The sequence below is a fragment of the Musa acuminata genome, chromosome BXJ1-6 (assembly GCF_036884655.1).
Source record: "Musa acuminata AAA Group cultivar baxijiao chromosome BXJ1-6, Cavendish_Baxijiao_AAA, whole genome shotgun sequence".
Classification (NCBI taxonomy): domain Eukaryota; kingdom Viridiplantae; phylum Streptophyta; class Magnoliopsida; order Zingiberales; family Musaceae; genus Musa; species Musa acuminata.
The window spans coordinates 43682735-43708180 of NC_088332.1; the positions used below are offsets into that span (position 1 = coordinate 43682735).

Sequence of the window (25446 nt, forward strand, 5' to 3'; positions counted from 1 at the left end):
CTGCGAGTGAGACAACGGCAGCAAATTATTATTGTCATGACGATGAGCAGCCATCCACAGCAGACCCCTGCGAGCTCGCCATTCTATACGGATACAGGAAGGGCGAGGAATCTGCTCGTGATCGGGGCGCCATGGAAAGCAGCGAAGGCATCGAGGAGGAGCTGTCTGTGAGCGGGCAATGCGTGAGACAGGGTGTGGGGCTGCATGGAGCGGCCGGGTTGAGGGAGGAGAGACAGAGAGAGAGAGGGGGGGGGGAGAATGAGCTGTGGTCGAATGCCTCCAAATCCCCCTCACGGGGAAGATTTCACCGCCACAAGCTTTTGTCCATTTCCGCCTCGTCTCCCCCCACCCAGATCTGTCCATCTCCATCTCCCAAGGAGGCAATCGGTCGAGCAAACGAGACTTGTGATGCCGATTTATCTCTGCTAATATACTCATTCGAGTTGCATCGATGAAGCCTAACTCCAATGTCTGCATTCAACACTGTTAAGGTTCTTTTTGATTGCGGAATTATTGGTGTTCGATAACACACAAACCTCCAGTCAGATGCATGTCTCATCACAGGTTCATTCATGGAGAGACATCCATTAGTTCATCGAAGGACATCCATAAACCCTAAAAGGGACAGTAAACATGAACACAGTTCGAATATTCTTGTGGTCTCGGGATTTGCATACTGAATCTTCTACTTGCACTGAACTCTATACATACTTTCAACATGATATCGATTTATATATATATATATATATATATATATATATATATATATATAATCCCATCTTAATTGCAACTGATGCTTAATCTACTAATATTTATGACAGTGTTAACTGCATGTCAAAAAGCCACACTGAGGGCTTCCTGTCATGCTCTCTCGTGAACACATCCGTAGAGGCTCCTTTACATCTCTGACAACTCGTGACATGGGAAGCACTCCGTCCTCCTTGAAAAGAGTTCGAGGTTGGCTTCGAGCTTTAGCTGTGTCCATGTCTACTAACCCTTCCAATTGCATGGCAGTGTCTCCATTCCCCATGCATGACAGAGCACGTACGACCCCCCCCCTTCACATGTGTGCATCCTTGTCATCGCTATCCAACAACGTAACCATAGGCAGCCAGCAGCGTACACACGCATGTGGCCTCTCTACAGGGTTCCCATCCCTACTGTTAGGGTTTTTCTATCACCCAGTCCTCATCTTCTATGGGGAATGGAAGGAAGCACGACAAGGTTTCGTGTACATGTAGCTGAAGCTGGGCTGCACTTTGATGTACCAACAAAGAGCAGAAGCCATGTTCATGTGGGGAGAATAGCTAATCACCATGCAAGGCATTGGTTACTTCTCATCTTCTTCCAAGTGGTAAGTCTTGCAGGTTGTGTTTGTACTGCTTCGATTCGTGCCACTCCGATGCCTGCCTGTTTCCTCCCTCCCATCCCCAAAGGAAAAGAAGAGGGAACAGAGTGTGTCGTAGTGGTTCTTCACAAGCCCACCGAGATCAGATCAGCCAGCTGTGAGTGAGCGAGCGATGACCAACATCGGTCACCTCGTAACCTGATCTGCAATGTCCTGGAGTGCTCAAAACTCTTGGCATAATACAGAGATGGATGTGGGTGATGCGACTGATGTGAGCTCGCGTGTGCAAGAAGCTTGGATGGAGCTGTGATGGTTTCGAAAGTCGATCGCACGTCACGAGATCGAGCGAGGTTCTCGATGTGGTCTACGTTAGTCCTCAAACGAAAAATATGGACGAAATATTTATAATCGATATTTATTTGGCTAAGTTATTTTCATGCTAACTGTGTCATGTCACATGTCGAGTTTTACTTCGACTAGGGTTGATTAGCTTAGGTTGATGCTCCTACAAGCAACATTTTGGTGGTTGAGGAATCCACGCATGAAGATGATGCCGTATCGAATTCTCTGCTCCATTTGATCTTCACGTATCCACATACAAAACATGCTTATATGACATGCACGAAATACTTTGTGGTGGTGTCGGCCCTTTTTCTTTTGGCAGCATCAGTCCTGTAAACACCATCTCTACGGGAAAAGAAGAGCTATCAGCATCTGAGAAGAATGTTTCTTTGAGTTGTGTGAATCTTGCCGGACCCATAATCTGGTGCATTGGTGATAGATAGGTCTCCATCCACTTGCACTACCGCAGAGGAAGAAGAAGAGGAGAAGAGAAGAGAAGAGATAAAAAGGCTTGTGGTGGTGGCAGCATCACCAGGCACTGCCATGCTTGTCTTCTTGTGCTTTGACACAGTCTCTCGTGACTCTCTACCTTCTTCCTTTGATGCTCTTCTGGCTTCCCCATGCCCATCACAAGACAAACTTCTATCCTACTTCCGATGCAAGAAAAGTTACTCTGAAAGTTCACATCCCCAATTGCATCGGAGAGCATCCATGACGAGATTTAGAGTTAGGCGATGATAAGTTTAATTTCAATTTTTTCACATAAATTCAAAATTATCTTTTAATTATTTCGATATCATTCGTGGTCCTGACACTAGTCGAGTAGTCGTCATGCTAGTATCACGATAATTCGATCAATCAAGACTCGACACATGAAACTCGTTAGAGAATATTTTTCAAAAGATTTCTTATTTAAAAAATATTTCATTCATCATCTCATAAATAATCGTTTCTTTGGTATGGTTTAGTAATAAAAAACTCTCTCTCTCTATATATATATTTTTGTAAGACTTTGAACTAACTTGAGTATCTGAATGACCATATTAGTATACCTTCAGAAGGAATCGATCCTTAAAGATCATACATCTCTCGAAGATACATCACCAACAAATTCTAACACTAACAACAATAATATATATATATATATATATATATATATATATATATAGCAACACATAATTAGCAACAAATAAATAAAATAGGATACAACACCAAAAACATTTCATTGAAGGTTTATTTCGTCAATGAAAACAAGAAGTTGACCCAATAATATCACAGACCGGCCCAACCGGACCAACCGAAATGAGTCGGGTTCCTTATGGACCAATCGGGTCAATATATTGCCAGGGATTGATCTGTAAATTTATGAGGACCTGATCGTAAAGTGTTCATCCTTAATTGAATAGGATGATCTATCTACCATTCGATTCTTCATACAACCTGAATTAGTAGAACTATGGTGGCTAATTGTTGAACGACACAATCCTCGATAACATACTTATCGTTGCATATTGCAGGTTTTCGAAAGTTGTCATAGTCATTTAATGATGCATAAGATTATCCCATGAACATATTGCTTGATGTTTGTAAGACATCAGTAGAGTATGGGAAGTTGGATATCCTTTTGTGATCGTATGTTGCAGCATTCATGCTTATATCTTGTTGTCATTTGATGTCATCCAATGGTCTGTCATGAGCAGGAAAATTTTAGTGTAGATTGGTGGTGAGGATAGAAGTACTGCTGAGTAAGCTGCTGTTGGAATTCATCTGTATGTGTTCTATCGGCATAGTGAAAGCTTCTGTGAAGGCACTGAACTGTTCTGGGGTCTCCAAAAATGCCCACTATGTATGTTCTGATCATGCTGATGAATCATCAAATGTAGCTCATTGGGTGAACGAGTCTTTGGTTGAGGTGTCACGACCACCATCGGCACAGCTTGAAGAAGGACACTGAGTGAGTCGAGAGTTCACTACTCCACCCAGCATGCAGTCACCATCTTCCTTGGTAGGACAGCGGTCATGCTGTGTCGAGGAAGAGCATACGGCCAGTGTCATCACAGTCATCAGGATAAGGTTGCCTGCCAAACACTGGTACCAATCAACTAACTAATGGAGTTCTTAATGGCATTGGACTGTCGCTTGAAGTGTGGCCTAAAAAAGAGTTGTATGGAGTATGATTGTGTCGATGATGGGTACAAGAAAGGTTGTATATTGGATGGTGATGCGTGCAGTGAAGTCTGCAGCTCGCAGCTCGCAGCAGAGAGATGACAAGTGGCCATAAACGACGGTGAGGCATGGCCTGATGCTGCTGAGCTTTTGGCTGCCGGCTTTAGGTAGGAGACATGGTGATTGGCCTTTAGCTAGCAATCGGCAATGTGGTTTAGGATGCAATTGCTTCCTCATTCATCGATCATGTTGCGTCCACATACACTGCATCTGCTTGAGCCTTCGGTGACGCAACACATGAATGGAAGACAAAAACGAAAGCATCACTTTGAGTTAACCTAAAGTAATTAAGATAACCTCCTTTTATTATCTTCAAAACCTAAGAATATTATTATTATTATTATTATTATTATTATTTTTTGATACTTTAATTATTTCATTCAACATTATACTTTTATGAATTTTAGGTAAGTGATATAGAGAAAATGATGCATGAGTTCTTAGCATCATTCCTAACCCTAATTCAACATCTATCTGAAAAAGATCCACTAAATATATTTTGCTCTATCTGAAGAAAGGAAAAGAAAGAAAAAAAAACTCAATATAAACCATTATTCTTTAAATGTGATCGACACCAACTCACATTATGCATGAAAAGAAAGAAGTACCAACTGGATGAAATGGATGTGATACCAGTGGCATGGACTCTGCCTGCACTCATCAGATGAAGACAATGAATGGATCATGCTTGGCTTAGCTCAGCTCGTACCTTCCTTGGCCATTGGTGCAGGCATCAACAATGGGGGACATGATTAATTATGCTGACAAGATTTGAATTTTTGTTGCATGAAATCATATTATAAGAGTGAAGGTGGATTGGATCGTGAGACCTCCAATATAGAGAACATGTAGCTTTTCATGTGGGTGGAGCTGAGGAAGACACATCATGCAGAAGAATTAAGCTTGCTTTTAGGCATGAGTGTGGCTTACACAAACTTTAATGTCATTGTGGATTATCATATGATGAAGATGAGAAATTAAAACCAGCCTTATCATCTTCTCAAGACAAATAGGGTTTGAGGGACAAAGTAAAAGAGGGATGTGGATGCCACAAGGCTGCCCAATTTGATTTGAGATTTGGTGCATCAAGCAGTTCCATAAAGTTGAGATTGTGGAGTTTAGGTTAGATTTGTTTGGTTGGCTGATATCAACATCAATACATTTGAACTTTGGACAGTGATTGGGATTTTAAAGGGTTTTTTGTTTTATTTTTTCTAATAATTTTTTTATTACATTGAGTGATGTATAATTCGAATAAGAGGCATATCACTTGTACGATAATGTATTAATCAAAGACCTCTTAGAACTTACAAATGAAATTAGTCGAATTCGGTTTAATTACTAATCGATATTTACCTATCCGAGCAAAAAATTAACATTGGATTATATGAAATTTATATTTATAATTTATAATTTTTTTTTTTTTTTATACTGGACAATACGGATTAGCTTTGAGATTGGTTTTACGTAATGATTGTGGCTATAATTAGATTTGAGATTGGTTATACGTAATAAGCATGCAGTGTATACGAGTGGCAAAATCGTATAGTAAACCCAAATATTAGCTTCCTATTCTTCCGCTTTCTATATATGAACGCCTCATCGTCGCCTGCCACGTTCAGTGAAAGAGAGGGACACACCGGAGCTCGTCTTCTTGCCCAAGACAACCTCCAGTGAGAGTGAGAGAGAGAGAGGGTTTGAGGTCAGGTCAGGCCATGCAGCGGCTTCTTGTCCGAAGGCTCTCCTCGGTGGCCACTCAGGGGAGGAGAGGATGCAGCTCCTCCCGTTCGACCGCCGCCGAGATCAATGATGGCGCCGACGCCGTGGTCCCTGAAATTCCTCCGTTCGACTACGCTCCTCCCCGATACGACGGCCCCCGGGCGGCCGAGATCTTGAGGAAGCGGTCCGAGTACCTCAGCCCCTCCATGTTCTACTTCTACAAGAAGCCTGTGGGTGTTCGTCAACCATTGTATACGCTCGTTCTTGGCAGATCAAAATCCACCAATATAGTTTGACTTTTTCTATGCATGCATGGATTTCCTCTTGGATTTTGTTGCTGCCATTCTTTGCTACGTGCAGCCATTCTTCCTCGATGATTCTTGACACGTGTTGTGTTCTTCCGCAGCTGAACATCGTGGACGGGAAGATGCAGTACCTGTTCGACCAGGACGGGCGGCGTTACCTCGACGCTTTCGCCGGCATCGCCACCGTGTGCTGCGGCCATTGCCACCCCGACGTCGTCGACGCCGTCGTCCGCCAGACCAGCCGTCTGCAGCACTCCACCGTCGTGTATCTGAACCACGCCATCGCTGATTTCGCAGAAGCTTTAGCTTCCAAGCTCCCCGGAGATCTCAAGGTCTGCAACGCTACTCGAACTCCACAACGAAGCAGTCTTGAATGCTTAACCCGAGTGTAGTCTTCAGGTCGTCTTCTTCACCAACTCCGGCACCGAAGCGAACGAGCTCGCGCTGCTGATAACTCGCCTGTACACCGGTTGCCATGACATCGTATCAGTAAGGAATGCGTACCATGGGAATGCAGCTGGAACAATGGGGACTACGGCTCAATATAACTGGAAGTTCAATGTCATGCAGGTCCATTTCCACCAACATACATCAACAAAAGATCATCTTTAATGTACAAGAAATCACAGAATCTGATGCAAATTGATGCTTACTCTAACATCCTGCTTCTTCGATGTTCCACCGCCAGAGTGGAGTGCATCATGCGATGAATCCAGACCCATACAGAGGAGCCTTTGGGTCGGATGGAGAGAAGTATGCCAGAGATGTGCAAGAAATCATCGAATTCGGGACGTCTGGTCAGGTCGCAGGTTTCATTTCTGAATCCATACAGGTATAAGACATCATTCTGATGGTGATATCTGCATGTGGTATGCTCATGATGCTGACTCCAAATTGAGGCAGGGTGTGGGTGGGGTAGTGGAACTAGCACCAGGTTACTTGCCTGCTGTGTACGAGAGCATAAGGAAAGCTGGTGGCCTCTGCATAGCAGACGAAGTGCAGTCAGGATTTGCACGCACTGGGAGTCACTTCTGGGGATTTGAGGCCCATGGGATTGCACCTGACATTGTGACAATGGCAAAGGTTAATACTCTTGGCAATATAATTTTGTTGATTTGGTGTATGCAAGTACTACGAACAGTCCTAAGGACACTTAGGATAGAATGTTTGGTTCCAAAGACGATATTGCTGAAATCTAATTGTAGTTGTTCTCTTTTGCAAACACCAGACAATATTTCATAGGAGTACAACAAAGGAGAAATACTAAATAACAAAAGATTAGATGCAATAAAGATTCTTGGTTATAGGAGCGTACAAATTTTCACATTGGTAGTTCAGCTCAAAAAGAAGAGAATGAGAACATTCAGTGATCAGATTTCTTTGAGGTCAAAAGATGATACTAAGAATGCTAGTTGGAGTTTTGTTCTACATGCATATAAAAAGGCAACATCTCCTGAGCACTGGTTTTCTAAAAGATTCTTGGTCTCGGTCTCGTATGAGCCACTGAAAACTAAGGTAACACCAGACGGCACATTGGTTGGTCACATCTTCTGGCTAACCAATTGCTGCACTTAGTCCTCAAATTTGTTGTCTAAAATGTACCATTGCTACGAAAGAGACAATTGGAAACCAATGCATGCAGAGAATGAAGGCATGCAGATGACTCTTCTTGAATGCAATATGTGGTTTCTCTCTTATTCTTCTGTTCCCAATATTTAGCAATTGTGCACTCCTCACAATTCCAATGGTTTCTAGGGTATTGGGAACGGAATTCCTCTTGGTGCAGTTGTCACAACACCAGAAATAGCCCAAGTCTTGACTCGTCGGAACTACTTCAACACCTTCGGTGGCAACCCCGTGTGCACCGCTGGAGGGCTTGCTGTTCTTAGAGTTCTTGAGAAAGAAAATCTTCAACACAACGCATTGCTCGTTGGTTCCTACCTCAAAGACCGACTCAAAGCCCTACAACAAAAGCACGAAAGTAACCCTTATGCTACTCCCTACCTCTGTTTTGGATTCAGTATTCATCTGAAGCTGAAGCGACTATATCTTGAAGCTATTGATTGGTTTCTGTAGTCATAGGCGATGTCAGAGGAAGGGGGATGATGCTCGGAGTTGAACTGGTCACCGATCGCAAGCAGAAAACCCCAGCACGAACTGAGATCTCACATGCCATGGATCAGATGAAAGGTGACACATTCCTCCACTCATCACATGCTGTGGTATCTTATAACAGTCATGACTCATGATCATGATCCAAAATGACTTCAAGTCTATAATGTTATGTCTGAGTCTATCTTAAGCAATCTGGATTTCTGCAGATATGGGAGTGTTGGTGGGCAAAGGAGGGTTTTATGGCAATGTGTTCAGAATAACTCCGCCTCTCTGCTTCACCAAAGAAGATGCCGGTGAGCTTGAGATTGCCTATGTAGCTCCCTACTCTTTTTTGCTGCTAGTGATTGATCTGTTGCTTTGGGCCTTCCTTTTGCAGACTTCTTCACTGAAGTGATGGATATTGCATTATCAAAGCTCTGAGATCTACAGATTCTAGGCTTATGGTTTTAACTATCCTCAGATATTAGCAATAATGTCTCTGTTGCAGGGCATGCTAGGTTGATTTGTGTTGTTGAGGGAAGGGATTTTAATGGCTCTGGTGGTATGTAAATAATCCTCACTCTCTCCCTCTCTCCCTCCAGCTATGGTGGAATGTTTTCCTGTTTCTGATCTAGAGGCACATGAAAGTCCAATATATATCTGGTGGATTCAAGCCTTATTATGTACCTATTAATTTATGGATCAGATTTCATATGGTAACTTAACCTATTGTGAATGAACTTAAGCTACATGATGAATATAGCTGGCATGAGAAATTATCTGAAAGAAAAATAAACAGTAAAAAGAAGGCATCCGCTGTCTGACTGAATATAGCTGGTCTGACCTTTTTATTGTTTCAAGCAGCTAATGATTCCATTTACTTCATTAGCATTGATGTTTCTACATTGTGTTTACTAGATTGTACAAGAAAAATTATATCACCTAACAATCTACACTAACAACAACAACAAAATCGTAAGTTTCAACTATTTATGATCGGCTACATGGATCTTTTAGCGTCAAATATGTAAAAAGTCATATGTTTAGTTAAGTCTAGAGTACTTAAATCTTTATTTATAATTTTTATTAAGATCTTTTAAGATTTTTTTTTCTATCTCTCCTCGTGCCATTAACATTAATTATTTAACCTTTTCATCACATAACAATCTAAGACATCCGAAGGTCTCACCTCTTAGATTGTTATATCACATAACAAAATAAGACATCTGATTGAAGTGGTTCCTGAAGTATGAACGACATTCATAAAGCAAGCAGCTTGGCTGGTTACATGTCAATTGATCGTATGTATCACATATATCAGACACTCATCACATGTGGTTATCCCATATTATTTTGACAGGTCTATCAATTAGGTTAAATATCTAGTTTATCCTAGAAAACGATGCATCAGTCAATCAGTGGGACACCAAATTCTGTGAACATGGATTGTATTGGACTTCCAGTTCTCAATGAGTAACAAATGATGCAGATCAAGCATGGAAAGGAAGTCTGAAAATGTAATTTTGGAAGTCAAAAAGTAATTTTAGAATTGAAATTTTACCTACTTAAAAAAAAAAACTGCATTTTGTGGATATTTTATGATACTACAAATGTAAAATTGATACCTCAGAACATGAAACCAACAGAGAGAAATCAAGGTGAGGAGAAGGGGCATCGAACCTCCCATGAATAACACAGCAGTTCTTCTTTCTACTAACTAGGTTATCTAAGCAGAAACGCACCACCCAGCAAATTCACCAACAACAGATCATCCGAGTCACAACTCAAAATTGTACAATGACAATTAACTGTATATTATCTCATTTTCCCCATGAGAAATCGGCACAAATCAATAACGCTAGCACATCACCCCAAATTTAGGGATCTCGGTGACCCATCTTGGCAAAATCAAAATACACATCAAAAACCTGGGGGGGAAAACAAGGTTAAGATCTCGTATAATCATGGATCCCAGGTCGAGACTTCCCATGTGGAAAAACATCCTCCGAACCGAGGAACCAAGTCAAGGAAAAAAATCGAGCAATGCACCAAAAAGATGAGGACAAAATCGTACCTTTGTGCGCTCGAGGAACACAAAACCTCAGGTTCCCAACACGGATGTCGTGCGACGGACAGGAGCCGATTCCTTTCTGACGCGCGTGAAGGTCTTAAATGGGCCGGAATATTAAAAGCCCAAGTTTATATAATTACAAGCGCAAGAAAAAAAGCCCAATTTGAGATATATTTATTTGATTTTATTGTAATTATTAATTTTTTATTATTATCATCATTATTAATGCTAAGAACGCGTAGCATGCTGTCAGAAATCTTTCACGCTCTAAACTTGCACAGGTTGCAAAGAACTGAGGCTAAAAGGCTTAATCGAAGGGAGATCGGATACGTATAGGAAAAGTTCATGGATGATGTCTCTCTCTCTCTCTCTCTCTCTCTCTCTCTCTCAGAGAGCAAGGTTGGAATATACTCACCGTAGAGCCAGTGTAGATTGGTGGTGGAGGAGCAACTGCAACACTGAGCTCAGGATATCACATCCAGTGCTTGGGGTAAACTAAGATGTGGTTGTGCACGGTGGAGAAGACGAGCACATGAAGAACTGGCACGGTCTTCTCTGGTGGAAGCGGAGTGCAAGCAGTACACGTGCCCTGCTTCTCCACCCTGCAGAACCCACCTTACGGAGCAACTCTGCAGCTGAAGACGCCACTGCATGCCCCTAAAGTGACAAGGCTGGAGCTGGAAGAACACCTCTCCATGTCGCTTGCCATGGCCATGGCCTTATAGGGTGGTGGTGGGAGGTGTGGCGGGGAAGCGAAGCACCAACCTCACTGGAATCTGTAGGGACCAACCCGACAAAGCACTGCTAAATCTACTGGTGACAACTAGAACCTACTCTTGGGCGCCTCTAAATGCACACGTGGTGTCACTGAGTTCTGTCACCATGGAGAGCTGCCATGGTGAAATGCCATTTAGCATGAGTTTGGTTGAGCTGAGATGATCGAATTCACGCTGTGTTGGTTGTTGCTTGACATGTAGCAACAGCGACCAAGGCACTCATGGCGAGAGGAGGCGGGATACCACCATGATAAATGTCCTTCTGGTGCATCAATGGTCCCCAACCATGAATTGGCTGTGAATTTGCAGCAGTGATGATGGGTGACCCTGCTGTTGGATGGATGGATGAATGCTGCATAATCTCTATCTGGACCACTGCCAGATATCTCGAAGAAGAAGAGCTCTTAAAACTATGGCCATCTCACTACTGTTTCCACACCCAACTTTCTTGCTCATTAACATATCAGACACAGCTCCAGTTGGTGATCCCCAGCCTGGTTTGAATTAGCTGTTCATTTCAGAATGTCCATTGTCAAGCACAATTTGATCCCCTCATCATTAGCACGTCTTTAGTGAGCATCAAACCAAACACCAGAAAGGATGCATGGCATTTTGTTGACTAAGGAGCTGATGACAAAGCCAAACACTTTGTCTTGATTTCAAACGCTGGTGAAGGTGGAAGTTCATTCTAGTCTGATTCTGCATGTGGCAAGGAGGTCCAAATCACAAACATCATGTACATTATGATAATAATCAAAGTAAACAGCAAAGCTTAGGCTCAAATAGTCAGATTTATTAGGTGCAAGTAATCATCACAGTAGAGAAGGGAGGGTAGGCAGGTTGACACCAAGAACATGGTGCTACCTTTCCTTTCTTGGCCTCCTTTTTGTCTCAATGGGTTCACACAAACTCCATTCTCTCTCTCTCTCTCTCTCATGAGGGTCTTCCAAGATCTGACATCAAGTGACAGTGAGTCAGTCGTTTTCACGAGCACTGTTGTGTGAATAACATCTTTGTGGGAGATGCATTGAATCTTCATGTTTATTGTTCATAAAGATCGAATTCTATGGGTGCTGAGACATGCAAAGAATATTTGTTGTAATTTAAAGTTAAGAAAGCTATCTTTTGGTGGTCGTAAATCACTGCATGACAATTGCCCTGAGAATGCCATCTAAATTTACATAGCAAGCTTTTGTAATTTATAAATTATAATTTATTTTTTTAAAAAAATCATGATATTAGAGCAAATTATGAGTTCAAATCATATATCTATTTTTTTATCTTTAAAATTGTTTATGCAATACTTATATCATCCAACCCTTTGTCAATCCATATCGAAGGCTAAACGATCTTAATTAATTGTCTAAAGCAAGCATCTAAGACCATAGTTATGTTAGATCACATAATTATAGTTGATGATCAAGATTAGTCTTCGATCATAATCACATCATCATATTGTCATGGACGGCCATGATTGTGTCAAAAATCGTGCTGATTGATCCATTTTCCAATCAATTGTATAGCTCTAATAATCTTGATCAAACCTTCAACGCCAAGGAAAGATCAAGAATGGCGTCCGAAACCATGTGAACGACCAGGATTGAACGTGGAAATATCATGAATGGTCACGATCTAATCTTAGAATTTGTGGTGAATCATGAAAACCGAATATTCCAATAAATTATGCCGGTTTTGGGCTTCTTAATGTCACGGCGGTGCGGCCCACCGAAGCAACCCAATGAACGAATCATCATCGCTCGTCTTTCTCGGCGAATCGGACGCGATGAGACTCTCCGATCGCGGAACCTAATTCCGTCGAAAGTTCCTTCGATCGGCAGAGAATGAGCTCCAGGGCCCGTAATCTCACCTTCAAGCTCGTTCTCCTCGGTGACGGTAGCGCTATTTTCTCTTCGAATCCATTTTTGTCTTGATTCATTTTGAGTTCTGTCGTATCGTTCTTTTGTAAGAATCTATTGAGGCGATTGAGGCTTACGTGTGCTATTGATCGGTAGGTGTCTACACCTGCTTTGTGTTAGAAGAATTAGGAGGTAGCTTGAAACCGTTGTTGGTTGAAATGGTCGCTGGGATTTCAAGTGGATATGTGTTTGATCCAAGAACAATCTGGGCTAGTATTCCGTGAATTGATCTGTAAGATTCATGAAGTACTTGGTGTCTTATGTATGAGTTGGACATGGTAATGGTGCATCACTTGCATAATGTCAGGATGACTTTACACTCGGACAGAAACATATGATCTCATGCACACATTTAGGAGAGTTCGTTTCCAGAATTTTGTTGTGCTTTGATGTGTCAGCTGGTGTTGTAGAGTCGCAAGATGTGGGTTTTCTTAAGTGTACTTGACTTCAAGTTAAGTGTTGATTGATCTGGGACATTCCTGTGATAAATGGATCCACCATGGATGGATCTGATTGGGCCATTCCTGAATGCAAACTATTGAAGATATCTTATTAGGCAGTTTCGTTGCTTGTGAATCAAACATGATCAGTTTAAGACCAGATCATACTGTTTTTAGGATAATTAGTTAAAAGATATGATCTTAAAACCTTTAGATATGAAGATGTAAGGTGGAGGAAAGATAATGAGATACAAAGACAGGATGCTATTTATTGCTCTCTCTGATAAAGGTTGTGGTGAGTAGAGGCCAATGAGGACAGAATAATCTGGTGCTACTTATTGCTCTCGCTAATAAAGGTTGTAGACAGCACAGGTGCTATAACAAAGAATATACCAGCGCACCTATTTCTTGTGCTATAAATATATGCTGTGTTTAGCATGAACAGGTCATACATTCTTATGCAGTACCTATATTCAAAATTTTATTTTCTATTTTATGTATATCATAGTTGGGGTTTTTTCCCCCCCCTTTTTTGCAGGCCGAGTTGGGAAAACCTCCCTTATATTGAGATATGTAAATAATGTATTTTCTGAGAAGCAAGAAACTACGGTGCAAGCTTCCTATTTAACAAAACGCCTTGTCATTGGAGGTGTGCCTATTACCTTGTCCATATGGGTGTGTTTTCTTATCTTAGCTAGTGCTGGAGATGACTGCAGTCTCATGGCTCATTAATTAAGCATTCTGTGAAGTTTTCCCACTTATGATTTCGACACTTCAAACGTTGAACTTTGTTTCCTGTCAATTCAATCAAAGTGACAACTGACATTGATAGATAAAATATCAGGAGTAACATGGCTTGATCGGTCACTCAGCTTCACTTACTTTAAGATATGATGTTCGAAGTAAAAGCTTTCTTGTCTATGTTGTCTTTGTCAGAATTAACTTGTTTATTTTGGATACGACCTTAGTTCAAACACATTGTTTCTTATTTTCTTCCTCTTTCGGTTGGTATGTTGGGTAATTCTTTAGACTTATTACCTTCCTGAACTAACAAAATCTTACAAAAAACAAAACAAAACCAAATGGCTACTATATCATCAGGCCATGATTTTGCTCCAAAATAGACTCTTTAAAGTCCTGTTTTGGGTTTATAGTGAAAATGTGTTTGTTTGACAGCTAAATGCTAGGCCATTTAATATTCATGTTGTGCTGGACTATTATTATTATTCCATATGAGATGAGATTATTTGATATTTTGCCTGTTGGGATATCTGGAATCTAGATGAGGTTGATTGTTCCTCTTCTTGGTTCTCCGTATTTTATGGATTTCCAAGCCTTAACCTAGAGCAAATATGCTGGGTGACCCATATGTCACTATGATTGTCATTCAGACAGTGTTTGATCACCTTCTTTCTGCAGGATACTGCTGGACAGGAACATTTCCATGCCTTGGGCCCTATATACTATTGTGATGCAGATGGCATGTATCTTATAAACACAAGTTCTGTCTCATTTATGAACTCAGATTTAGAGAACCAAGAACTTTTAAATTTAGTTTTTGGTGATTATGTACAAGAGAAACCTCACTATATGTCTCTTTATTGGTGACTGCAGCAGTGCTTTTAGACTATGACGTCACAGATACTGATACTTTTCTTCGAGTTAGAAAGTGGGTTAAGGAACTTCAGCAGATGGCATCAAACAATATAGTCATGGTCATTGCAGCAAATAAAAGCGATTTAATCAGATCAAAGAAGTATGATATTCAAGAAGCTGAAAGGTTTGCATGAAAGTACATAGCTCTATTTCACATTGGCATCTCTATCAAATTGTTTTATAATATTTATTAGATAGATATAAAAATAGTTGACAGCATAACTGACGGTAGCAAAAATAGTTGACAGCATACCTGACGTTAGCAACGAATTTAAGTTTACTCTTCTAAATTTCTAATTGATCAATGATAAGTATTTGTCAAATCGTTTTTTCATGTTATAAGTCATTATGTGGTGAAGATACTGGACACTTTTACATGTCTTTTCATCATGAACTGTTGAACAAAAGCATCAATCAAAATTTGTTCCACCTCTTATTTCATTGCTTTCACTTAGACTACTGCTTGTTTTCTTTAACATGATTCCTTTTGGAGTTGCAACCATATATGGATGTCATGAGATTTCAGATGTCTGTGTCACTAGACTCCAAAGTACTGCATTGATAAGGGAAAGAAATTTGCAGATTCGTGTCTATTATTTTTGTGGAGTTAAACTGCCTGGTCAATCCACTCAATCTTGTTGTCACATACTGTACATCTAATTGAACAGCAATTTTTCATGCATGCTTATGGCTTACCTCATCTCATCTGCCTGCCTTGTGATCAGAGGCAGAGATGGCCCCATAATAATTTCCTTATCAATTTTCTGGTCATTTAAAGTTTTCCATTGATTTTGTTTCATTTCTTGTGCCCCGTACTGTCACGGACAAACTTCTAAACAAGGTGTTTGATGTAATGCTTATGTATGTCCGTGTCGTTTGGCATGTTCATGCCTTGTACAAAATGTAAAGGGGCGGCCGAAGGCTTAATAGTCCCATTTTAGTTGGGTTGGTGGCCTCTTTAGGCTTGTAAATAAAGGTTGTGTCATGTAGACACGTGCGAGAGCTTTTCGGTCTGTAATGGACCATTTTACCCTTTGTTGTGCCACTGTTCAGAGCTTGTAAAGTCTGTTTGTAATTTGCTTTGTCTATGAAGTGTTTTTCGGACATGTTTGCTTGTGGATCCCGTTTGAGGCGTTCTCTTTAACCCGTTCTCTCTTTTGTTGGTCCTAAGGGACAATGGGAGGCTTCGGGGAGGCTGACCTTTGCGGACGGACGCGCAAGGGTGCCGCACGACTTAGGCAAAACCAGCTAAGTCCGTGTCATATGGTATCAGAGCGGGACAAGCACTAATAGAAACACTTGACATGCAAACGTGGGGGACCTAGCGGGGCTGCGTTGAGGGCAGTCAGCAACGCGCGACCGTTTGAGGGAAAACGGGCATGGAGATGTAGGGAAAAGAGTCGCTCAGAGGAGCGGGCATCTAACATTGGCATTCAGAGGAATGGCCAACCCTTCGCGCAAGAGGCACCACGAGAACAGGCAAGCTTGGAAGAATGTGGAGCGCACAAAGGTTGGGATGACTGAGTTTGAGCTTCGGCTCAACGTTGACAACTTTACTTGATGGTGCTCATGGCAAGCGAGGCGCTTGGCAAAAGGACGAGACCATGCAAAGTGGAATGAGTTGCTCAGCGACCGAAAGAGTTGTGCAAAGCTCACAGAGGTGAGGGGAATTGCTAACTCGAAGAATTCGGTACTCATGCATGGGCTTGTATGCGGACGATGGATTGTTCGTGGCCATCCCAAGGCGGTCGAGACTCGGCGCCATGGAGCATTGAAACTTTCTCTTCGGCATGCGAAGGATACGTCCGGAGGAGGCTGAAGTGTGCAACGAGTTCAGCATGTTGCTAAGCCTTGAGGGGTGCAGCGGTGGCTGTATTGACGTGAAGGCGCAATCTAGCAAGTGCGTTTGCAAGAGGCAGAACAATGCACAGTTTGTTCAGCAGATCGGAGTAGTCCAAGGGGATGGTGGTCTCCGAAACGAAGAGAGATATTGCTCCAACGGGACAGTTATCCAGGAGGGATAAGTCTCGGCTCTCCAGAGGGAGAATCATGTGAGACGGACTTCACATGTTGAGGAGGAGTACCTCACAAACAACAACTCCACGAAGCTCAATGGACCGAGCAAGCAGCGAGGAGTTGTCACATGATCTCGCTCGAGAGAATGCATGGGTGGATGCATTGCGAGATCAAGTGGGGGAGCGACCTGAAGCAACTTAAATGAAGGCACACTTAGAGTCGATATGGAGATTGGACTCAAGGGAGGGCTGACCCGTGGAATGGTGGGCGCGAGGGCCACCATCGACTCAATGCAAAAACGAGGAGCGGAGCAACTTGGGTGTAACTTGGCGAAGTACCCAAGCCGCATGAAGGGAGCCAGCAGAGAAGTTGGAACATGGAGCAGAGGCACAGTGCTTTCCTTAGACAGAGGTCAAGGACATGAACTCTTGTAGAGGCAAGAGCAGGATCATGTTGTTCCATGGGTCCTCCATTCTGACGGAGTGGACTCATCTTGCATGGTGCCAAAGACGAAGGGAGCTTTTGGGCACATGCACCTTATCTCGGAGGAGCATTTGATGGAGGAACTAAGGCGACTCAATTTGCGGAGGCGAAGTTGGGTTCAGAAGGCCTTAGCACGGGGCAAGAGGACGCAGAGGCGGGTACTCTTGAAGAATATGCCACAGTGTTGCCATTTAAGTTGCCATGAAGGAAGCAGTGCGCAGCGGAGATTGTGCTGGTAGGGGCAGAGGCCCAGGATCCAGGCAATGGTGCACAAATTACAGCGAAGTCGGTGGACTTCGGGAGCTACTAGGCGACGGACTGTCCTAGAGCGGTGCTTCATCTAGGTGTGACCCAAGAGTGGGTGGATGAAGGTCGATTGCCAAAGGAGCGAACAAAATCGAAGGTGGAGGAGACCCTGCGATGTATTGGCAGAGGCCACACATGGAGGGTTCACAATTCGAGTTTATTCCACAAGGATCAGAATGCAATGGAGATGTCACCAGGAGGCGACATGGTGCAGCGGATCGTGGTGGAACAGTTCGTGGCAATGCGACACACACGACAAAGTCCCGTGAGGGATGAGATCATATGGAGGTATGATCGGGAGCTACTGGGAGCTCCGCTTTGGTGAACAACACGACGGCAAGAAGGGCTATGGATTCAAGGAGTGAAGGCCATGGTACCGCAGAGGCAGGTCTTCCGTGCGTGCATCGAATTTTGCATCGGACGAAAACCTTGGTCATCAGCATATGGGGGCTGTGTTCCACTAAGGGAAAAGTTCGAAGGCAAGTACCAGTGAGTTCCATGGGAGGGACTTGATCATGCAGAGGTATGATCGAAGCAGCTGGAGAGTTGGACTGCTCCAGAGCTCATATTCGCTTAAGGGAGCCCGACAAGTCAGAGGACAAGGTCGAGTAAGCGAACGTTGCTACCAAGGAAGCTAAGGAGAACAGAATCGGTGCAAACTCTACAACATGATGGCAGAGGCCAGGCATGGGAGTTGCAGTCTGTCTTTCCATCGACCAAACAGACTGCTTAGAGAACACAGAGGTGTTGAAGCAGGGGGTCGAAAGGGGCGAGGAAGCGACGACGAGTCCAGAGGGACTTAGCTACCCAAAATCAAGCAATCAGTTAGAATGGAGTTGGATTCGGAGGAGTGTCACGGAGGCATATCTACTGATTGTGAAGAAAAGGGATGGAGATGCGAGGCGACGGATAGTAGTGCCATGGGCATGGCAGCGCCATGGTACCGCAGAGGCGGGACTTCCGTGAAGGTCATTGATCCCTTACTCTCATGGAGGGAGAGTGTTTGGTCGTGAAAGGGGTCGAGGAGGTGGAGCATGCAGAGGCAATCTCCAAGTACCGAGACAAGGCTGAAGGGCAGAGGCCAAGAAACTTCGTAAGACCGGTGTCAACAAGTTTCTCATCAAGATAGCCGTTAGTGAAGGACTTCGGGTCATGTAAGAGTGCACGACCAAGGAACGAAGCAAGCAGTACGCGGTGCTGTACCTTTGCTACTCAGTGGAGTAGGCGGTAGGGTTGATGGAGAAGACGGTACAATCCTAGAGGCGACCTCATTTATCAGAGAATTACTCCAAGTTGGGGTGAAAACTTCCTGCATTCCAGAAGTTCAACGGCATTGAGAAGGTGAATCACAGTAGCTAACTCAATGCAAGGAGTGCAAACACTTCAAGTGCTTCAGAAGTGTGAGCAAAGAGCAGGCGAAGGCCAGTAACCAGCTCGATGCATGAAGTACAACCTCGAGGAGGCGGGCGAAGTCAAGTAACCTTTGCCTTCTCAACTCTTAGGAGAATGGGTGAAACCGAGTACCCCAATTCTCTTATCTATCCAGCAGAGGAGCTCTGCACAAGTTCAAAGACCCTTCGAAGATAATGGAAGACAATAGTTGTCAAATCCTCACCAACGGTGATCAGTGCTACTGAGAGTAGATTGTCCGCTTCATTTCCCAACGAAATGCCAATCGAAAGCGGAAGTGATGCGAACCTACTTGGATGTGACAACTAACTGAAAGAAGAGTCAATGAGCAGATGTTATGGAGGAAGGACCCAAAACTTCAAAAGTTTGCGAGGCGATGCTCGTTAAAGCTCCAACAAGCATCCACCCAGTTCAAGCAGCATGTGGAATTTTTGAGAGATTGGCGCAGTAAGGATGGTCTTTTCCTGCATTTTGGTGGATCCGTAGGAATCAACGAGGATCAACACAACTCAGCCAACCCCACACCAGAGTCAGAGTCATTGGCGAGTTGAAGCAGCATGGCGGATCAAAGGTTCGACTACTCAGAAACAGCAGCGGAGAGCGGCTGGGAGCCAGGAGGCGCATTGCAGCTGGAGCAGAAGATTGAAGACTCAGCAAAGGCGAAGAGTTGCAGTGTTCACAAAGGCTTCGACGAGGACGTCGAAGGGATAAGTGGGGGAGAATATCACGGACAAACTTCTAAACAAGGTGTTTGATATAATGCTTATGTATGTCCGTGTCGTTTGGCATGTTCATGCCTTGTACAGAATGTAAAGGGGCGGCCGAAGGCTTAATAGTCCCATTTTAGTTGGGTTGGTGGCCTCTTTAGGCTTGTAAATAAAGGTTGTGTCATGTAGACACGTGCGAGAGCTTTTCGGTCTGTAATGGACCATTTTACCCTTTGTTGTGCCACTGTTCAGAGCTTGTAAAGTCTGTTTGTAATTTGCTTTGTCTATGAAGTGTTTTTCGGACATGTTTGCTTGTGGATCCCGTTTGAGGCGTTCTCTTTAACCCGTTCTCTCTTTTGTTGGTCCTAAGGGACAATGGGAGGCTTCGGGGAGGCTGACCTTTGCGGACGGACGCGCAAGGGTGCCGCACGACTTAGGCAAAACCAGCTAAGTCCGTGTCAGTACTGCAGCTATGCAATGACAATTGGAGCAAAACTTTTTCTGACATCTGCGAAATTTGGGTCGGGAATAAATGATGTCTTTCTTGATATTACAGCACGTGAGTTAACCATCCGCACAAGAGAGACTAACAGCATTATATTCTTTGGTTTCCTCAATTCAGCTTTTTCATTATATCTGATGCTTTTATTCAATAATACAAACATTACCAGTCATATCTTATATGATCGTTAGGCACTCATCTCCTCGAAGATTCTGATCAGGCATGCTATAAAAGTTAAAATAACCTTACTAAACTTGCAAGGGTGATCTATGTATGTTGACCTTCTTCAGATCCTTCGTTGGTGAGAGTCTCATGTGATTGGCACTTATGAGACCGAAGAATATTACATATTTAATGAAATAAATAGATGGATGTCAATGCTATAATTGAAAAGAGATCAGCTTAGTGGATGTGGCTCTTAGTAAAACATATGGAACGTTACATCTCCATTAATTTAGTAATTTGCAGAAATACGCTCTTGACTACAGAGTAAGCATAGTTACATTCGAATGTTTCCAGCCTGTTCATTGACTGAGGCATCATGTTCTAAGTAATCCTTATTTGTTGATCTAGTTTACTTCATACATAGATGTCAATCAGTCAATATTCTCGCAACTATGTCATGAGAAATGTGATTACGATTTTGACTGTCATTCATCTTTGAAAGTAGGCTGATGCTTTTACCTGTGATCCTTGACGTGATATAACATTTGGAAATCTATATACCTCTATAAATTACATCTATCTTCAATAGTATGATAATGTGCTGTTCTTTTTTTATCACATCCAGGATTGTTGCAGAAGAAAAAAAACAGTGCCCAGGGCTCATCACCTGCTCAACCAAGAAAAGGGATTATTGTTGTAGATGATGAACCAGAGAGAGAACCCCCACCAAAGTGTTGCTCATAGCATTGATGTTCCAGATTTTTACAAGTAACCACAGGTACACCTACCACACTTGATTTGTTTGGCCAGAGGAAGAAAAGAAAAATGATTTTACTTGCAGGAGCAGTAGTAGTGTGAATATTGGCGTCTGCTATGTCGAGGGTGATCCAACAGTAGGAAATCTAGGCCTCGTGTATCTTCACTAACCTGGACAGATTACCAGAAATTATTCGCATCAACAGTATTATCTGCTGTGTGTCCCTCGAGAAATGTTGTGTTATTTGGTGTCTACATCTCCAAGGTGAAGTCAGCTTCAACTGTTCTAAACTTCCGTCCTCTCCATCGGCCCATTTAGTTCAACAAGAATAGATGTCTTTAGCTGATATATGTTTTATAAGACGTACATTACCATTACTTTAATGCTAAATCCAATTATTCCTTTGTTTTGATCTTTAAGCAGTTAAATATGCACGGAAAGATTGCACACCATTATGTGCCTCTGAATGCTTTTGCTTTCTTGCAGATTCACAGCCATGTTTCTCATGTATCTTTATATGCTTTTGATGACTCAGTTGTTGATGGTATTTTGTTGTTATCGTATTAAGATGCAGCAGAAACAAAAATAAAGCAACAAAACAGAAGTATTATTAGTATTATCATTATTTTTTTGGATGCGGAAAGCGGTTTGGCTCGCTGCTTTCCACCACGTTATATTATGTAGCAACGAGCTAAGGTGGTTGCGGTCCCTCTCTCCCTATTCCTCTTCCAAGAATCCTTCGAGTGATTTGATTGATCTCCAAGAAAGCCTCCTCCCCATCAATGGCTTCCCTCTCCGGTCTCACGCTCATCACTGATATCTTCCACTGCCTCGGGGAGCTACTCTCACATGTCGGGGTCTCGTTTCTGAGCACGGCGAGCGGGTTTTCCCTCCGATCTCGCATGCTCCACGCGCCCCCATCGGAGACCTTCTGTCGCGGCTGACGAGGAGGCGAAGAAAATGCTAGCGAAGGAGAAGGGAAGACCTTCTTTGAGGGTCGGGGATCATCTGGCATTGCATCTCGCTGAATCCAGCGCGATCTGTTTCATCAATGGTCGATTGTTGTTTCATTGAGGGTTTTCTTGATCGTATACAGGTCGATCGTACTTTCTCCGAGGGTTTTCTTGGTCTTACAGACTCTGATCGATCTTTCTTTATGGCTTTTCTTGATCTTATAGAGGTTGGTCATCCTTCCTTTCTGGGGTTTCTTGGATCTTTACACTGGTTGATTGTTCTCTCTTTGAGGCTTTCCGTGATCTTATCCAGGTCGATTGTTCTTGCTTCGAGGGTTTTGTGTATCATTCGCAGGTGCTTTCCTTGTGGGTTTTCTTAATCTTGTACAGGTCGATCGTTTTTTCTTCGCAGGTTGGTTGATTTTCTTTCTGTTGAGGGTTTCTTGATCTTATACGGGTTGGTTGTCTCGATCTTATACAGGTTAATTTTTTGTTTGTGTTCTTCCTATACAGGTTTCTTGATCTTACAAGGATGATTTCAGAGTGTGTTGCGCCATCTCCTTTTGCACATTCTTTGCGTTCGGATGGAACGTGCAGGGACGGCTCGGCTTCGGTAACATGTATGTTTATACATCACACCACTAGTTTTTGCTCCTCTGATGTGGTCCAACAATAACAACTCATAGGAGACTTTGATTTGATCTATAAGCGCTTGATAAATACATTAGCTTTAACTGGCGTTTAAACATTTTTGATGAACCAACCTCGTATTAGATAAGTCCAAATGGGGAAGGGCCTGTTCATCACCTAGTTTAATCTCAGATAAACAGTTGGAGGAGACTTAAATTAGTTCATATATGATTGATGAATGTTCTATCATTAACTTAATTTAATGTTCAAGCTAATTAGATTATTGGATTATTATCATATATATTGTGGGGATAACCGGCAAGTTTAGACCATGCAAACTCATGCTGATCAACGGAAGTTTAGACCAGAGTTCTGTAAGATACATCATTCACACTATTTGGGAACGGTAGCTGGTAAGAGCTCCTTTGCAACTTAATTTTGGTATTATATATATAGAAAATCTGTGGCTTTGGATAACGTGCTTTCCAATTGTTGACAGGATCTGCCTCCCAATAGTTAGTGGAATTCAATGAAATCATGTGAACTATTCCTTGTACCTTAACAAGTACCTGCAAAGATTCTGGCATTGGTTCCTGCAAGAAACGATGTGCATGGATAGTTTTCTTTACATTTCCAACTCCATCATCAGATGGGCTTCCTCCTTTTCCGACCGTCTATTTCGGCTGCGTCGGAGGAGAAGACAATGGAACAAATTACGTGTCATGTCATGGAGAAGACGTCTTCACATCATTACCATATTAATGGGGATGGATACAGCGGGCATTAAACCTCGTCGCTGCATGCATATTAATGAGATGCAAACGTGGAAAGCACACAGAATTGTGGTGGATGCTGATGATGCACCATCCAGATTTTGATGAGAGTTCTTTTACAGCATCTGATCAGGTAAAATAATTTACGTAGAAAGCGATCATTGAAACTCTATGCTATTACGCGAAAAATATTTTTTTTTCTTTTTAGAGGAGTTCCACGGAATCAAGATAATTTTGTGTAGTGCTGCTGCATTCACTCCTACTATCATCTGCAGGATTGCGTTGTTCCCGTCGAGGAGGAGCCAAGTAATAGGAACAGGTACACATTTTTCTTCTTTAGATGAACTGCAGCAGTAGTATGTTCTCTTACCATGGTAAAAGCGAGTGATATCGAATTCAGAGTCAGCAAGACAAGATGCCGCTCTGATAAATCTGTTCATATCAGATTCCAATGAGTCGAGGCAATTCCCCGCCTACCAGAGGTCCCCTTAGTCAAGAGACGCAGAAACGGCACGTCCTATTGGCTGCATTCTCGGTCGACGTGGAGAACGCGATCTAACCAATAATCTTTCCTTCGTCCGACATGACTCTGGTCTTCGTCTCCAGCCGTGGGGAAGGATTCCTAAACAGTGACTGGTGGTAGAATCCTAAGGAATGCAGAGTTTCGGTGGGGCCCGTTGGACGTGGATGCATGCTTTCTTAGACCTGTCTCAAGAGGCTGCTACCGGAGCTGGCTAACAGCAACCGAGAAGGAGGAGAGATACTGGAGGGGCCAGAGGCGAAGAACAACGCGGTGGTGCGAGAGTTGTATGAGGCCATAAACCGACGGGACGTCGCAAGAGTGCACCGGCTGCTGGCGCCGGACCTCGAGTGGTGGTTCCATGGCCCGCCCGAGCGCCAGCACCTGAGGCGCCTGCTCACCGGCGAGGAAGAGGAGGGTGACATCGTCACCTTCCAGCCCGGTCCCCAGGAGGTCGCCGCCTTCGGCTCCATCGTGCTCGCCGAGGGCTGCGGCCCCGGCGCGGTGGTGTGGATCCACGCCTGGACCGTCGGCCCCGGTGGGGTCATCACCCAGGTCCGGGAGTACTTCAATACCTCCCTCACCGTCACCCGACTCGGCGGCGACTCGGCCCCGGCACCCACCGACGGTTCCGCTGGGTCGACTCAGTGCTGCCTGCCCGTGTGGCAAAGCAGACTGCACCGGCGTGCCCCGAAGTCACTTCCTGGGCTTGTGCTCGCCATATGAATGCATATGACCAGTTAAGCTCGACACGAACAAATAGTTCGAGTCTGTTTGGTTTGCACCACTGTCGTTATTGAGTCCAGGGTTTGGTCTGTAGGAGTCTCTTTGGGTGTGTCACAGTAGTAGGTTGTGTGGTCTTTTTGCATGTCATAGGGTGTGGTCTGTGTCTCTTCGTTGCGCGATGGACATTTGCTTGGTTGCTTATCGAATAAAAGATGTGTTAGTGGTGATTCATAAGAAGCAGCTGAATAGTTCGGGAATATTGCATATATAGACGAAAGATATATATAACTATCTTTGCAAAAAGAAAAGTTTGGGAATATTGCATATCTCTTTATAATTTATAATAAAAAAATAAAATTAAGATCCTTCACGAATACTCATAAATACTTATCTAGAAAATTCAAGTTAATTATTATTATTATTAATAAATATTAAAACCCTAACAAAAATTTTAAAGGACATTGAGATTTATGTGAAGGTTGGTGAAGAGCTTGATAATTTATACTCATATTCCTCGTGATGTTGATGTCGCAACTTTGTTTGCATCGTATCCATAAGTTGTATCGATGATCATATTCTTAGACAGGGGGCATATATAGATGCTC

General features: G+C 43.1%; 2 protein-coding genes and 1 long non-coding RNA gene across 17 annotated transcripts; 2 read left to right on the forward strand and 1 right to left on the reverse strand.

The window, feature by feature from the left end:
* The first annotated feature begins 5506 nt into the window (after positions 1–5506).
* On the forward strand, positions 5507–8707 carry LOC103989682 (alanine--glyoxylate aminotransferase 2 homolog 3, mitochondrial). Its single transcript, XM_009408608.3, has 9 exons — positions 5507–5865; positions 6042–6272; positions 6340–6510; positions 6629–6772; positions 6844–7023; positions 7696–7921; positions 8017–8130; positions 8262–8348; positions 8432–8707. Exons 1-9 carry the CDS (start codon positions 5632–5634, stop codon positions 8473–8475), a joined length of 1431 nt encoding a protein of 476 aa, XP_009406883.2. The 5' UTR covers positions 5507–5631; the 3' UTR covers positions 8476–8707.
* LOC135677197 (uncharacterized) lies at positions 5871–10250 on the reverse strand. The gene is made up of 3 exons (XR_010514579.1): positions 10109–10250; positions 6594–7000; positions 5871–6399 (listed from the first exon to the last, which is right to left on the reverse strand). It is a non-coding gene; the product is annotated as an uncharacterized LOC135677197 (long non-coding RNA).
* Positions 10251–12606: 2356 nt separating this feature from the next.
* Positions 12607–25078, forward strand: LOC135581485 (uncharacterized). 15 transcript variants are annotated; one of them, XR_010514585.1, is made up of 9 exons: positions 12749–12774; positions 13776–13886; positions 14657–14738; positions 14852–15017; positions 21108–21260; positions 21324–22604; positions 22706–23728; positions 23871–23914; positions 24041–25078. XR_010514585.1 is itself a non-coding variant. In XM_065189228.1 (7 exons), the coding sequence occupies exons 1-6, from the start codon at positions 12723–12725 to the stop codon at positions 21224–21226; spliced, it is 645 nt and encodes a 214-aa protein (XP_065045300.1). In that variant the 5' UTR covers positions 12607–12722; the 3' UTR covers positions 21227–21260; positions 21324–21651. The 15 variants fall into 15 exon arrangements, 5 of the variants coding, with proteins under 5 accessions (XP_065045300.1, XP_065045301.1, XP_065045299.1 ...); XR_010514587.1 differs by having other exon boundaries at positions 14855–15017; XR_010514588.1 differs by having other exon boundaries at positions 14657–14717.
* The last annotated feature ends 368 nt before the right edge of the window (positions 25079–25446 follow it).